We start from the raw sequence: 17,317 nt of genomic DNA, 5'->3' as shown, positions 1-17,317 counted from the left end.
AAGCTTGTTATGAAATGTAGAAATTCACGCCTTTCTAAATTATTTTCTTTCTCATATGAGGTAAAAACGTCACTCTAGCGAGAACCCTGTCCTGCCAGAAACAACTCAATGGAACAAGTGAAGCTTGGACTGTACCACTACTGAATCCCCCCCCTGTTGGTTCTGTAACTGGTGTGGTGTGGTGGACTGTACCAATCCAAGTAGAAAAAGGGGGGGAAGGTGTTCTTATAAGGCTGCAGCTGTGAGGAGAAGCGAGTTGGTGGAAGTTTCGGAGCAGGACAGAAAGCTGATGCGCTGTTATGTTATGGTTTGAGTTCTCGCGATAAATTCTCGCGTTAATTTCTCGCGTTAAAAAACAGTTATAAGGAGGTGAGACGGAGAGACGGAGCGCGAGCTGATGCGTAAATCTTCTGCTTTTTCTTTTCTTTTCCGTGGTGCAAAATTTCCGAGTGGAGACTCTGCTGTGGAGTCCGGATAGAAACATCAGGACCAGCCAGCACTTCAGTAGTGTGTGTGTGTGTGTGTGTGTGAGAGAGAGAGAGAGAGAGAGAGAGCAGGGCTGAAGGAGTGTGTTGGAGGATGGAGAGGAAGATCAGGATGGTGCACTCAGGATGCATCCGGCTGCTCTGGATCTTCAGCATCAGCATCAGCATCAGAGCTCACTCTGCTTCTCCATCCACCCGTAAGTTCCACTTGATGCCTTTAGGGCTTATACAGGTTCATGTCAAGTGTGTGTGTGTGTGTGTGTGTGTATGTGTGTGTATATGTGTGTGTGTGGGCTTTTTGGGACAGGACCCACACTACCACTTCATGAAAACCTGGGACGTCCCTGGCTTTCACTGACTTTTTTTTTTCAATTGCATGTTTGTTTTTTTCCGTTTCTTTTTACTTAAACAGTCGTGTCCATTTCACTCCTTCGTCAGCTCGGCTCATTTTATTCCGTATTGACAAGCTACAGCATTAAAACCACACTCACAAACTGCATCGCTCACAAGCTCAGAAGCTCAGATGCACATCTTTCTGTGTGTGGTCCTGGAGTACAAGAAAGAAAAAATCAATTTTTAAACAGCCAGTGTTTGGAGAGTCCTTGATATGCAGATTTGATAAATCATGGTTTTGCAGCAGAGGACACAGACGGAGCCAGTGGCACTGAAAAAAACGGTGCAGTGCTGACTAGTGCGAAAGTGATGTGTTTAATTCACCACCCAGGATGAAGCATGAGTCACTTATTCTGATGAATCTGATATTAATGATCATGTTCTTGTTTTCTTCATCATATTTTTGGCGAGGAGACTCTCTGAGATGAGATCAGAGGAATTGCTTGTCTCGTCAGTAGGCAGCATGATCATCTAAATCCGTACACGTGTAGTTACATAGCACTTATTCCTAGTCTGATCTGACCGTTCACAGCTCAGCGAACTGGATGTGCTAACAACCTTCACACACTTTCTTAACTTTCTTAAGTTTCGTATTTCAGTTAGAAAGCTCTCTGTTGTTTAACGCTTTTTAAACTAGAAGTCCTATTTCTACAGCACTCAGATTAATTCATCTACTTATGGGGAGTAAATTGGGTATTCACTCGTCTTAGCAAAACTAATTGAACACACGGACAGGGTGTAATCACACCATTAATCTTAGTTCGGCGCACGCCATAGTAGGCACGTAACAGTCGTTATACTTCTTCATGTTTTAGACAAGCCACTTTGTAAGGAATAAAAACAATGGGGCGTGCTGTAATAGGAAAATAATCAACAACGGGGTGGTGATGCGTCGCAACGTGAAGCAAAATTATTGTCAAACCCTGAAGGTCATTTTCCTATAACAGTACAGATGTTCATTTCCTAATTAACAACATAACATACTTTTTATCCACTTACAGCTACATGTAATGTTGTGAAACATCCAGGAGATAAGTTAGTTCCTGTTAGTGCTTATGCTATAGCAACTATAAACAATTATGTTAAGTTAAGGAGACACAAAATCTTTCATAGTGAAGCACTGACACTGGAGACTCCTTCCATAAATGTTAAATAAATGTCTCCTTACAAAAACTCCACCATATCAGCTAATTGTATACAGTATATTTTTCCCGATAAACAATAAAACTTTTGTTTTTAAGTCTTACTGTGAGCCTTGGCTTGTACGCTGCATCTATAGAACACATAAACGTGTGTAATCATATTTGTTAATTTGGTGAAGTTTTCTGTGAGGAAATATTTATATATTTAGCAATTTTGGAAGGAGTCTCCAGTGTCAGCATTTGTAACAGTCAGAGGTAAAGCTGTAACTTTATGTTTTCTTGACATGGGAAAGTCTTCAAGACAGACATTCCAGTTTCTGGGTAACGTAACACACTGATTTTTATATTCTTAACTTAAAGAGAGAGATGTAATCATGTCTGACATTTCCGGTATGTGGTTTGTAATTAGAACTAATCTGAAATGAGAGTGTTGTGAATGAAAGGGCAGTTAATAACAGTTTTAATCAGTACAAAAAAAAAAGAAATTCCTTCATACTTCTCTGATATGAAGGTGTGAAAGAAGAGGACAATCAGCTAATCCCTCTGAACAACCTGCTGAACAGTTCAGTCACTTCAGAGCAGAAAGAGGCTCGTCAGAGACACTGTGGTTTACTCGGAACAAATTCATAATGCTGTGATGAACAACCTGAAACATCATCATGGAGGCTGTATTCATCCTGTAACCTGTTTTTACTCGTTTGTATGTTCTGATACTCTTCCAAGATAAGGAAATAAATAAAAAAACCTGAAAAAAATGGAAATGCAATTATTAAATATGATTTTAGTTGAAATTACATTATTTAAAGGCCTTTTTAATGCCTTTACTTTATTATTTTGCCTTTACCTTATAATTAGTGTTATGATCTGAGGATATTAAAAAAAAAAAACAGTACACATCAGTTCAATTTCATTTTATTTCTTATCAATTTTTTATTCCAACAACTTTTTCTGAAGACTTGGGATATATATATATATATATATATATATATATATATATATATATATTTTTTGTGCAAGCTTTATTGCTTTATAGAAAGCTTTATTCACTGAGGGTTAGAGATACAGTATATGAGGAGACAGACAAGGATTTATTGTGTTGCAGTAAACCCTAGGACAGTGACAGCTGTCTGCGTATTGTTGAGTGAATTGTGTTGGATTAGTGCTTTATGACGATCATTAGGAACAGCACGGCGGTGTTTCAGTGTCCCTGGATAAATCCTGAGCAGGGTTCCTGTTTGTGTAGAGTTTCCCAAGCTCAACCCGTGTCCTTGTGGGTTTCCTCTGGGTTCTCTGGTTTCCTCCAATCTCCAAAAAACATGCCAGAAGGTGGACTGGCTCCCGTAAATTGCCCCTAGGCGTGAATGGATGTTTGCACTCTGGTTGCAAACGTGCGATGCATCTGGTCTCCAGATCCACGGCCACTCAGATGAAGATAAAGCTGTGTAACGTGGGAGAAAAGGCGAGATGCAAGTGCATAAACTCAGAATGTTGTTTAATAGGCGAAAACCAAGAATCTTTATCATAATCAATAGGTTGAAGCACATAATCCATAATCATACACAAAAGGCAGGAACGAATCGGAAAACTGGGATAAACATAGGAAAAGAAATGAGACTTAGGAATGCACATGTACGTATATAGAATGAGACTTCACTAAGACACACGAGGGTCTGAATGTGTAAACTAATCACAAACTAACACAATACAGCTGCATACAATTGTGTGGCATATAAATGACAGAATGGGGTCGAAACAGGACCAGGAAGTAAAACAAAAACACATGTCATGATAAGAACACGGATTGTGCATGATGTGCTGGGAACAGCAGCGTGTTTTAAAGGGAGCACTTACTGAAGATGAATGGAATGAACTGTCCTGTATGTTTGAGCTGAACAGATCACTTATGGCTGGTGTTATTCCTTTTTTTATATCCATCCATCCATCCATTTTCTGTACCACTTATCCTATACAGAGTTGTGGGGAGCCTGGAGCCTATCCAGGGGACTCGGGGCACAAGGTGGGGGACACAATGGATGGGGTGCCAACCCATCGCAGGGCACAATCACACACACACTCACACACTATGGACAACATTCCAATCAGTACACAACATACTTTTGGACTGACGGAGGAAACCGGAGGACCCGGAAGAGACCCCTGAAGCACGGGGAGAACATGCAAGCTCTGTGCACACAGGGTGGAGGCGGGATTCGAGCCCCATCCCCAGAGGTGTGAGGCAGCAGTGCAAACCACTAAGCCATTGTGTCCCTCTCTTTTTTTCATATATTATTTCAAATGAATTAAACTTCACTACAAATCCACATCACATAGACACATGAGCCTAGGCATCTTAGCTCTGAATCTATTTCCAGTGACACCAGTTTGAGGTGTCTAAATGGCTTCTCATCCAGGACAAAGGAATCATAAAGTTGATTTTAGTAGAGGCATTTTCTTGTCAAAATATGAAAAAAAAAAATCCTCACATTTTCAAGCTGCTTTGAATTTTGTGTTCTATTGATTTTTTTAAATGGGCCTGTCATCAGATGGCACACTTACCAAAGGATCTCCAGCAGGAAATGACCAAACGTCAATATCCTCCTTTTAGTTTAGCGAAAGAAAATAATCTGGAATGTGTGACAGATTTGCAAATTCTTCAGACCCTTTGTGTGTAGATCAAGGTAATACAAGACATTTCTGGACAGCCAAGTAAAAAAAACTTGCACTGAATCAGTGAAGGTAAAGAGGACACGTAACTGAACTAATTTCAGCTGAAAATCGAATGTACGCACGGCTGCTCTGAGGGAATAGAGATGATAAGAGGACCTTAAATTATAATTTCAGAGCTCAGTATAACTACATTATGGGTGTTGTTTTCTTTATCTCAATTTATACGCCTGTAACAAACTGGCTGAAAGTAAGTGTAAATAATTTCTTTTTTAAAAAAGGAAGCGCTATCTAAGTATATCAGAAATACAATCATTTCTCCCAAACCTTAACCAATTTTATGATTCATGCTGGTAAATCTTCATTGTATTAATGAGCTCTGCAATTTCAGGATGCATCTCCGTTCCGATTTTGGCTCACCTGCCACATATCAATGAGCTCTAAAATGAAAGCACTTGCCATTTGAATAGAAAAGTGATTTTTCAGAGTAAAACATGCTCTTTGAAAATCATAGTCAAATCCTCCATGCTGAATGTCACCCATTTGCCCACGATCCCTCATATTCTAAACCTAAACTCCAAACAACTCTCACTATCTACAGCCTGAGAGAAAATCTTCTTTTTCTTTCTTAAAATGACATATTTCCGCAGGGCTTTTTTTGTGCACTGATAGCGGATATACTGCTAATTGTCCCCCTTGGTACATGTGGTGACACTACAGTGCAGAACAATGAATTATTTACAGTGCTATACATCTCACACCATTAAAGCCAGAGTTATGAAAAAAACATCTCTTTAATATTCCTGTGTGTTTGCTGCGGATGAGTGAACCAGATAGTAAAACGCATTCACATGCTTCTTCTATCTATAGATAGGTCACGTCGCACAACACATCACGTAGGATCTAATTTAATTCTATTTTCAATCAACTCCGGCCACATTATAGGCATATCAGACTCAAGCTCTGCTTGTTTTATGCTTCATCTCTAATTTCTTTTCACACTTGCACAGAAGTGAAGCATAGAAAAGCACATTTTACATCATCTACAAAGATTTCATGATTGTGCCACCTGTAGCAAGTGTTTGGATGCTATGATCCTCATTTTACGCCAACATGGAGAAACAAAATAAACACGAATACGCCAGTTGTTCACAATCAAATTGTTTCACGTCACTTTTTTAGGTGAACGGTTTTGTAATTCCAGCCGACAGAGCGCTACAGACAAAATAGGCTTGGTTGTGAATAGGGCTTGAGCGCAAATAAGACTTTCTTCAAACACTTCCGGATCTTTTTTTGGTTTTTAGCATCGTCTTCATGGCTGTTTGTCAAACACAAAGTAGCTATATATCTATAAATGCAGTTTGGAGCAGATTTCCTCATCTTGTTCTTATTTAAGCGATATAATATCAGTATAATAAGTACTCTTGCTCATGTGTTATTGCTTTTATGGAAAACAGGTCTATAAACAAGAAATTATTATAGAGTAACTGACAATTCGGACACAATATGGCCACATGTTCTGTTTATTTCTTGCTCTGCTCTTGCTCTCGGAAATAGATCCTGAAGTTCCACACCTGTGTTATCGCACGTTGGCTAGCTGGCTAGCTGTTTAGCTGTCTCACGTTGATTTGTAGATTCTCATTAAAGGTGCTTCTGGTAAAATCAGCATCCCTTCTTCCTTTTCATCTTCATCTGACAAGCTTGCAAATGTTTAGTCAAAAATGATATTCATAAAAAAGGTATTATTTGTCATGCTTGCTGATGATACTGCTAACTCTACTGTAACTCTAACTCTAACTCTACTGTAGCTTTGAAATAGAAAGTGGGATTTTATGTGGCGAGTACAGACGAGTGGAGTGATACACACAATGCGGCTATACTAAATATAAGCACTCTTGGATTGCTGCTCGACCAATCAGATTAGTGGACCGGAACTAACTGTTGTATAAATCCTATTATACAATCCTGTATAGCAATGTGAGTTACAAACTGAAGGTTGCGTATACAGAAAACTAAGGAGGTAATGAGCAACAGGTGAGTACATTTAGTAAATCGATAGTGAGCATGGTTGTCAGTGGGGAATTGTGGGATTTGGAGTTCCTGCAGGCTGCGATACAACCAGAGTAGCTTGTGAACTCACAAACTAAAACATTAAGCCATTAAAAGTGCACTGCAAGCTGCTAACACGCATTCAGTGTGGCTTGACTGAGGTCTTGATGCAGCATGGATTTAGGGTAAGAGCCATTAATAGATGTGTATTACTTGTCTGTTTACTGTTAGCTTTCTCACCGATACTTAGCCAAGTAGGCACTCTTTTTCCCACGTGTCCTCGCACACATCAAAGTGAGCTCGCTGACCTGTTTTTGTGTCCCCTGTGCTGTTGTCCACTGCTGGGTATTTTTATAGCCGTGGTTCGAGGGAGTTTTTGGAGGTTCCGAGACTCTTAGGGGACTTCAGCAGTGTCAGATATGGCCTAAAAGTGAAGCTAGCACACCCAGAACCTCTCACACTGGTTCAGATTACTCACCCGATTGACTCCATTTAACAAGGACATTCCAGAAACCAATCAGAAATACAGTATCAGATCAATCAGTAATACAGGTGCAGACTCACAAATACAATAATGATTTAGAATTTGCATCTGCACAGCTTGGAGGGAATATTTTATTTTTGTGGAATGGTTGAGGATGACAGAGCTGGACAGGTGGGTAGAGAGAAAAGGACAAAAAACAAAGCCTAAAAAGCACCATTCAAATTGAACACGTTTGAACAACCTCATGAGCATCATATTGTGCAATCTGCCTCAGTTCTGTGTCCTGCTTGGCTTGCGAAACTAAATGTCGACTACTCTCTCTCTGATTAATTCTTTCAGACGTGGCCTAGCACACCTCTTGTTGTCTGCACGAATAGTGACTGTAACACATGGCCCAGTAGGGAGGAAACTGTCATTTTCCAAAGGGATTTGCAGAACAAAATCATAAATTAAAGTATGCAATAAAAAAACTGTGTTCTGAATGTCCTTGATGTAGCAGTAAGCACAGCATTGGTGATATACCACTATATAAGTGAACTGTAACACAGTGATAAATTTTTGCCTGGGCTGTGAAGATAATCAACCACACTTCTGTCTTCTTTTAAGAAACAGCAATAAATAAGCACTTTAGTGTGAGGGTGCACACACGCCACCCCCTGCATGGATCCGACCCACATCTGACTTAGATCTGTTATGTTACTGTCAAAATCCCTCTAATTTACATATATATATATATATGTGTGTGTGTGTGTGTATATATATATACACACATATATATATATATATATATATATATATATATATATACACACACACACACACACACACACACACATATATATATATATATATATATATATATATATATATACGCACACATATATATATATATATATATATATATATATATATATATATATATATATTTATGTGAATATGAGAAATGTTAAAACTACGATCCATTCATTATTATATATATATTTCTTAAATGATCTAAAATCCAGGTCACACAGTGGGAAGTGTGACAGTAAAAGGTTCAGGATGCAGGTGTCAGTCAAATCTTTATCACTGTCAGCAATGTAAACGTACGTGCATAGGTAAGAACCATGACAAGTTTGGCAGGCATAAATACAAAAATGAAATATAAAAATATAATGCAGCAGAGGGTTTAATTGAAAAAAAAAAGACAACTAATTAGCATGCGACCGACTAAAGTATGACATACAGTATACATACCCTTTATATATACAGTACATACAGTTTGCTAAAGTTTGACATATTTCAAGGGATAACTAATCAAACTAATCAAATATGCTATTCAAAGAGGTAATTTAATGTTTTATGCCTTGTCGCTTCACTGTTAAAATACAAATTATGTTACTGTAATCTACAGTTATCTACTATTGTATATCTTATACAGGTGTATATAAAGGTATATACAGTAACAGTAATATATATTCTTTAAAGGTGCATTAGGTAAGATTAATTTTTTTTTCTTTCAAGATTAGGTCTCTAATGTTTAGGTGGGTTCAGTGTTTGAATGATTCCCTTCCATGTTCATGAAGCTCCGCCCCCCAAAATCTTAGGTGGCCCATATAGTGTCTATAAAATGACTGAGAGGAGGTGCATCCAATCACAAACAAGCATTCCAGACCGGAAGTCAGTTTTCCAAAATGGGTTTACTCAGCGACTTAATAAACCTCCCTAAGGCCATGGCTTAACCCATCCATTCACTTGTAGGGTTGCGGGGTAACCTGGACTCGGGGCACAAGGCAGGGGACACCCTGGATGGGGTGCCAATCTATCACAGGGCACAATCACACACACTCCAGACAATTTGGAAATGCCAGTCAGCCTATAGTGCATGTCTTTGGACTGGGGGGTTGAAACCAGAGTACCTGGAGAAAACCCCAGAAGCATGGGAGGAACACGCAAACTCAGCTCACACAGGGAGGAGGGGGACTCAAATACCCAACCCTGGAGGTGTGAGGCCATAGTGCTAACCACTAAGCCACCACTGTACCCCCCTGATAGCTCAACCAGTTGTTTTTTAAAATCATGTTCTATATATTTTCTAGGTTATTTGTATAAATAAGGAATAAAAAAAACATCTAGTGCACCTTATTTTTATGATATATTTCTCAGATCTCGATTTTTCAGTCATACTCTACATGACATTACATATTAATCCTCTAAATTTGTTATGAGTAGTGACACATTTTCCCCACAATTAGGGTTTAAATATCTTAAAGTTTATGGGACCCCTTTTCTGTCTAAGGTTTCAAGCATCTTTCAAAATGGCAGCCATTTCACCATCTATCAAATTGGAAGTGTCTGATTGGCTCAAAATGGTATGTAATAACTTGGTTAAGACAATAAGTAGCGGAAAATACTACTTGTTCTTTGTGCAGTTTAAGATAGATGACAGGAGTGCTGTATCGTGAGTTTTTCTCCCTCCACTGTTGGGCGAATGCAAAGATATTCATGGAAAAATCCATTATAAAATCTGAGGTTAATGCATTCCATCAATAAAGGTTTAAAAGAGCAAATTTAGTCAGGGCTTTTGGATTCAGGCATTGAGCTGCAGTGCCTTAGGTAAGCAGATCACATTTTGTAGTATTCTAAATGAAAGATATTAGCCATATTTAAAGAAAGCCATTAGCCATTTGGAGACTCAACAAACATACAAAAAGGTTATCTGGTCTGATGAGACCCAAGCTGAACTTTGGTCTTGGTACAAAGTGCTCTGTTTTTTTCAGACAGCTCTAAACCATCCCCACAGTGAAGCATGGTGTGGTGATGTTTTTCATCAGCAGGGATTGGGAAGCTGGTGAGGGTTGAGGGGCAAGAGGGATGGAGCCAAATACGGGGCAGTCCCTTCTGCAAGAGACCTGGGAGCAAGCTTCCAAAACAAGAGCCTGATGGCCCAGTCAAAGCCCAGACCTCAATGTGATTGTGAATCTGTGTCAAGACTATTGGCTCTGCTATTGACCAATGGTCTCCATCCAGTCTGACAGAGCCTGAGCAAATTTGCCAAGAAGAATGGGCAAAAATATCAGGATCCATGTGAAAAGCTGGTAGAGACATACCCCAGAAGACTTACATGCCAAAGGTGGTTGTACCAAGCGTTGACCCAGGAGGGTGAATACTTATGCAGTGAACAAATGTCTGCACTTTTGTTCTAGCTACACAGTTGTAGCTCAGTGGCTATGATGTTGGACTACTGCTCAGAAGGTCATGAGTTTAAATCTCAGCGCTGCCACTGCTGGGCCATTGAGCAAGGCCCTTAAGCCTCAACTACTCAGTTATATAAATGAGAAGAAATGTAAGTTGCTCTGGGTAGGGGCATCTGCCAAATGCTGTAAATGTAATTAACCTTTATGTCAAAATATTTTGCTCCTTCAACTGTTCCATAGTGTAAATCAAGTGGCAATGATACCAATGAAGTCCATTTCAATTCCATGTTGTAAAGCTACAAAATGTAGAAAAGTTCAGGGGGTGAACAGGGGGTTCAGGGGTTTTTTCTTTTGTTTCACTCACCTTCTTTTCATTACCCTGGACCTCATAAAGTATCTGTGCTGCCTCAGTGAAATTTGCCTTATTCTACCAAGTGGTACATTGTGCATAAAAACTGTATGTAAAATTATTTTCACGGAACAACGGTCTTACAACTTAGCTTTTAATTATTGTACATTTTTGTTTTAGATTCTCCATGTCTGCCTTTATTGTATTTCTGTTCAGCTGAGTAGATAATGGTAACAGATCTGGTGGATTCTGGGTGTGAGATAATTGTACTCAGTAGGGTTACATGTTTCTTGTTGGTTTTTCTGGAAATAAATGCAAATTCCTCATTAAAACTCAGAAGGCTTGCAGAAATTTTTGAAAGCATCCTATTTTACATGGCATATGTTTCCGAACTCACAAGCACATGTAGCTCATTAAAACCAGCCATTGCTTCTCTCATTAAGAGCTTTTGACAAGTTTGCAATTTCCTGCCCTTAACCACGTAGCAGATCTCTTTCTGTTAAGGGTTGGAGTTTTTCAGGCCTAAAGGCTTTCTTCAGTCACATCCTTCTTGCATTAACATGGTCTGCTGTTCTGTCTTGGGCTGATTAGTGAAATGCAGACCTGCTATGGTGGAGTCATTAGTAGGCAGTACTGGGTACATGTACTGTTTGTCCTTAATCCATTGTGAATCATTACAATTGATTTAAATATAATGAAGCCCCAGAAAAAGCTAGCTGTTTGCCAAGAATCATCCCAGGATCTAAGCTGGATCATAGTGTCTTGAACTTGAATTTGACTTTCTGTCTTTGGGTTATTGTGAACATTTGGTGATAAGTGCTTGGTTAATATGTGGTGGGTGTTGAAACCCATCGGATGTCACTGTGGCTGAATCCTGGCAATCGGTCAAAATGACATACAATTGAAGACAATTTAACAAACGCAGAGGTTATAAACAGTGAGTCTATCTAATGACCTATAAAAGCTAGCTAAGTGGGCTTTCAGATATCGGAGGTCAAATTGTCTGCCTTTACATCCTCAAAACAGAGAAGACTTCCCACACACTCTGTACAGATGACAGCAGATGAAGGTTTTTTTTTTTGTATTTAAATAACCCAATTCAAAACTTGGGAAATGTAGACATTTGTCTTCTTAGAACAAAAGTCACAGATATAACTGCCACCAATACAGTAGAGCGACCAGTGAACAGGTTAAATGCCTGCAGGTGCTCAGGTGATAAGACTAAACCTTTTGTGGACTTTAAACAATGACACTATTAATTAATTACTAGTGTCATATTTATGCATTTAATATGGGCCTCAAATGGCATTCCATTTTTTTTTATGTATGTACAGCCCAAAGACATAAATTTCAGCATGACCTATTGTGGTTCCAACAAAATGTCAGCCTGTGGCGCTGGAATAATATTGAGCCTCACCTGAGCCGATATCACTCAAGAGAAACAGGTTTAAGTCCAAGGTTGCAATCGAGTGTAACTGAGACATGCGTCTGTTTTAGGCTCCACCCCACGTGCAACTCTCATGTAACTCCTTAATAGCATTTACATCCATAGTTACATCTGAGGTCTTAATACCAACGTCCATCATTTCGGTATTAAATCCTCACTATGCGTGCTTAACTCAACTCCTGAATACAGCCCTCACATCACATTGAAAATATAAAAATTACTGGTCTCACTTTTGATTCACTTTTCTCCTGCACTCTCTCCTTGAATTCAGAGCAGCATAAATCTCTATTTTTATTCCACTGGTGCAGTGTGTCAAGCCTTAGCACAGATTTGCCCTCTACCCTGCTTCACTAATAACAGCACTCAACAACTTGACACATTAAATCGCCACTCAACCCTGATGAAACCTGGAACCTGGTCTGATCACAGACACTAGCTGGTTGAGCTTTGGAACAGAATATTTATATGTGCAATGCAGGAAGGGTGATGTAAGGGTTGGTGTGAGTGGGCATCATGTGGCATGGCTAGACAAAGCTTCATGCACTCTATGCAGAATTATTAGCTTTGAGCTGTGAAAGCTTCAGTCTGGTGTATTGCACATGAACTGACTCTTTCATGCCACTGGTGTGGTGGTCCGCTTGTCCAAGCCTTGCCATTACTCTTTATATCCAATACACTTGGATATACCAGTGGGACTGCCAAAAATTACGCTTTATGTTGGTATTTTATGTACTTTTCTCCCTCTTTTTCTCTTTCCTTTAGTATCTATTGTTACTTCTTCTACTCTCCATCCCTTTCCCAGGCCCCCCAGATGAAGGACGTGCATGTCAGCGTAATATGAAAAACATTATGTTAGGTCCATGCAGTGTGTACAACAGCTATAAACACATCTGCCATATTTACTTTATGGAACCCTGGTAAACTATAGTATAAAGTGCAGCTTTCATCCATTTGGAATAAACTTTTGCTTCAGCTATCACAAAAATTAAACTACTATAGCAGTGCCTCCTCATTACCCAGCACTTCACGCTAAAGAATTACGCTCGCACATTCAAACTGCTTCACGTTGCTTTGCAATTACGGATTGGAAGCAATTGGCATTCAAGCTTTGCGACCTGGAATCACAATCACACGAGGAGCATCGGAAAACAAGCGCGCTGGCACTGATGAATCTGCATGCTATTCATATGCCTATGAATTACAGAGCGCTGCTTCGTGGGAAAATGTTGCTTCGAATTAGCAAAAACGTGAGAAGAGCTGCTCAGATGATTTAGCCTTGGGCTGCACGGTAATCAGGAAGGCTTTAGCTAATTGGGTTTTGTTATTATTTTTCTGATTCAGAGGCATGTGCTAGACAAGAAGGAACTGCTCTGGGTAGAAGGAAGTGAAGATGTAGATTTGGAAGGAAGTGCCATGTAGATTTGATGTCACTCCATAAATGGGGAAGGAACTGGTAGTTGAGAAGCTTGAGCAGCAGCTTGAGGTAAATTTCAGGTTGTGGGGATGTTTTCAGTGGCTTTTTCTGGTTGTAGGCAGAGAATTACATATTGCAACCTTATTTTTGATAGTACTCTGATAGACTGCTGTGTTACTGACGTAAGGTAAGGAACACACTGTCCAGACAACAAGTGATCAAGCGCCACACTGGGTATGCAAAATCCTGGCCCTGGTCTTCTCTGTAATGTCTTGTTGTTTTGTGTGCCGTTTGGTAAAGCCAGTGACAATGGTCAGTTTGAATACTTTGGTGCAAGTGGGACATTTTCTGCTGGTTTGAAACTGTCCTGAATTGTTTTTCAGGGCATGTGTTGGCCTGGTGCTCTACTTTTGCACTTTAGTGCTCACTTTCTGCTTTTGTCAGTGGTCCCAAATGGATACCCAAAAGATGTCCCAGATGTCTCCTCTTGCTTTACTAGATAATCACACCTGCATAAAGACTGTCTTATGTACTTGTGCATTTAGACTCTTCAACATTTACTCATACTGAACATCCTTTCAACACCTTTACTACTGTTCGACTTTATAGTATACAGTTCTAGAAGATGAATGAATTATAACTAAGGATGAGTTCCTTTTTGAATCGTTTTTGGTTCCTCTCAAGGTTTCTTCGTCGTCTCATCTCTCAGTTTATCCCTTTCCACTGTCACCTGGCTTTCTCATCAGTGATCTAAGTCTATCTGCTGTAAATCTATCTATTGTTCAAAGAGCAAATAAAATTCAATGGAATTAAAATTGTATTGTGTAGAAGGAAAAAAAATGGAAGGATGTCTATCCAAATTCTTTTCCTGGTAGTATAACAAGCAGATATATTAAATATCAATGCACACAGTTGCAGAGCTCTGGTGTAATGGCATTGCTCCTTCATAGCTATTCGCTTTAAATGAGATACTCGCAAATAAAGCAGACATCACAAAGATATCCTCTGTAGTTGAGAGAGTTGCGGCGCGTAGCACAGATGAATGAGGACTGCTTCCTCATTACGAGGAAAACATTCTTCAGTCTGGTTTCTGTCCCACACATTGAAACCTGTACTGATGCTTAACAGCTTGTTAGGACAATATTTGTCAGAATCCTGAAGTGAATGTTCTCTTTTGCTAATGATTATCTCACTGTTTCTCTGTCTGTGTATGAAAAATTCATGGCCTCTCTTTGATTGCACTCGGATGTGATCCCTAATTAGACATGCTAAATTGCAAATTTCTCTTTGTATGCTTTTTTCTTCTTCTTCTTCTTCTTATGTGTTTATTTTTCATGCAACTTTTGACTAAATGTAAGTCACATGTTTGCCTTCTACCTTATTAGAGTGTTAGTAAAGGTCACTGATGTGAGACACAGCGTTATTCTGCTAATGAAAGGTGATGGGGCTGTCGGTTAACACAGTGGACACTGTAATTACAGACTGATTCTAATTATGGGATGCACAGCATCTCTCCAAATGCATGAGGTGAAAAGATCAAAACTCTGGACTGCTTCATAGGTTCGGCTTAGAAAGAAGTTAAAACTAAGCGCTTGTGATGTTCCTGTAAAAATGAAACCATCCATCATGAATATGCTCCAACAGCCAACCCCAATAACTCATTTTGCTGAAACTACAGCTATCTTGTGTTCTGTCTGCGTCCCCTTACCACGACCCTTACAAGGTACGCCCACTATTACAAGTTACGCCCCCAACAAATACATTAAACATCCATCAGGATTACAAACCACGCCCCTTACAAGGCACGCCCACTATTACAAGTTACGCCCCCAACAAATACATTAAACATCCATCAGGATTACAAACCACGCCCCTTACAAAGAACGCCCACTATTACAAGTTACGCCCCCAACAAATACATTAAACATCCATCAGGATTACAAACCACGCCCCTTACAAAGAACGCCCACTATTACAAGTTACGCCCCCAACAAATACATTAAACATCCATCAGGATTACAAACCACGCCTCTTACAAGGAACGCCCACTATTACAAGTTGTGTCCACAACAAATATGGAAAACATAGGGTTAGGTTTAGGTTTAGATTTAGGGTTAAGGTTAGGGTTAAGGTTAAGGTTAGGGTTAGGGTTGGGGGGAAGTGGGCGTGGGCGTGGGAATGTTGTGTAGTGTGATTTGCTAGTAGGCGTTTCTTGTAATGGGCGTTCCTTGTAGTGGGCGTGGTTTGTAGTCTCACAGGACGCAGACAGACCCTTCTCATCTTGTGTCCTTATTTCCACCCTATTATTAGTGTTAACACAGTGTTAAAAAAAAAAATCAGTCTGCTCAAAGAGGATGTTTAGTCAGCTAGCTAAGTGTGATTTCCTCATGCAGTCATGTGAATATCACTGGCTCCGGTGTGTTGTTCATAGATGAGTGTGTTTTCCCACATTCATTAATGAGTAGAATCACTGTTACCATACATGAAATGGCTGGGGTTTAGTTTCTGACAGTCGAAAGCTCCAAATTCTTCATTTGGAAAGGAACCTGGATTCTTATTTGGTTAAGCTTTACTTTTTTCCTCATTCTGTTGATTTAGTCTTTGGCATCCGTCAGCGAGTTCTTTGTTCCAGACAGTTTATTAATACATCTATGTTCTTGCCAAGCTAACACTGGAAATGTTGCATATACTGTACAGACGCGGAGGTGTCGTTAATGAGGAACCTGTCTCTTCTGTTATTTTTATTATTCCTTTTCTTTTCTGGTAATACAGTAATATTGAGAGACATATCACTTCGCCCTAGCTTCACCTCATCTTTCTCTAGGATGAAAGGATACAAATATTAGAAGTATGATGTCTCTGTGTGTTGAAGCTCTATCACATAAGCATCAGTCTCACTGACTCAGTAAGCCTAACAGATGTTCAGTCTAGGCGTATGAATCTCCCTCTTTCACACGATATGATACAGATATTAATGCGTAATATATAATCTAATACCAAAGAACATGATGCAGTTAAACAAGTAACGATACGATACACTTAATTTACACTTAATTACACTTAATGATATGATTCAATTCACTACTGAGACGATATGATTCAGTTCAGCACTGATCCAGTATGATTCGGTTCAGGCCCAATGAGATCAATAAGATTCAGTTCATTTAAATGTCACATATAGTGGGGTATTGGGGTAGTGAGCTCTGAAATAATGATGTTTCGTTCGTGAACGAATCTGTGTTTTCGAACAAATCTTTTAAGTGAACAAATCGTTCTCATTCACTCCCATGTGCCGAGTCGTATTTTTCGCTCACTTAAGTCCCGCCCATGTAAGTCACATGACTGCTTTGGCAGCTTTCTCCTGCTTTTTAAAGACTGCATTAGAGTGCGAGTTGTGAAGGAGCATGTTACTGATCGGATGTATTGAAAGAATATGTCCCTTACTTTGAGTCTGAACGAGGCTGAGTGCTAGGCCTACTGATTCTGAACGAATTAGTAATTGTCGTTCGTGAACAAAATGAACGAATGAGGATCGGCTGAGTTACATAATGTTGGCTCGGCTGATGTATGCATGTCGTTCGTTCAGTTCGCCGTCCTTTCAACAAGAAGAGAAAGAAGGCGGAACAGTGCATTTGAAAAGTGTATAGCACTAAGACGAGCCTTATGTGGTGTTGTTGTGTTGTTCATATCATCATACACGAATGCTATACACGA

At 39.5% G+C, this 17,317-nt stretch overlaps 1 protein-coding gene across 1 annotated transcript in view; it reads left to right on the top strand.

Moving 5' to 3' along the window:
• The first annotated feature begins 254 nt into the window (after positions 1 to 254).
• LOC113541299 (contactin-associated protein-like 2) overlaps positions 255 to 17,317 on the top strand; it is a 123,107-nt gene continuing 106,044 nt past the window's right edge. Inside the window, exon 1 of the mRNA XM_026938187.3 lies at positions 255 to 682. Coding sequence (XP_026793988.3) covers positions 580 to 682 — 103 coding nt within the window. The 5' untranslated portion in view covers positions 255 to 579. The remainder of the gene's footprint in view (positions 683 to 17,317) is intronic.

The sequence above is a fragment of the Pangasianodon hypophthalmus genome, chromosome 22 (assembly GCF_027358585.1).
Source record: "Pangasianodon hypophthalmus isolate fPanHyp1 chromosome 22, fPanHyp1.pri, whole genome shotgun sequence".
Lineage (NCBI taxonomy): Eukaryota > Metazoa > Chordata > Actinopteri > Siluriformes > Pangasiidae > Pangasianodon > Pangasianodon hypophthalmus.
This window is presented reverse-complemented; position numbering and strand designations above follow the sequence as displayed.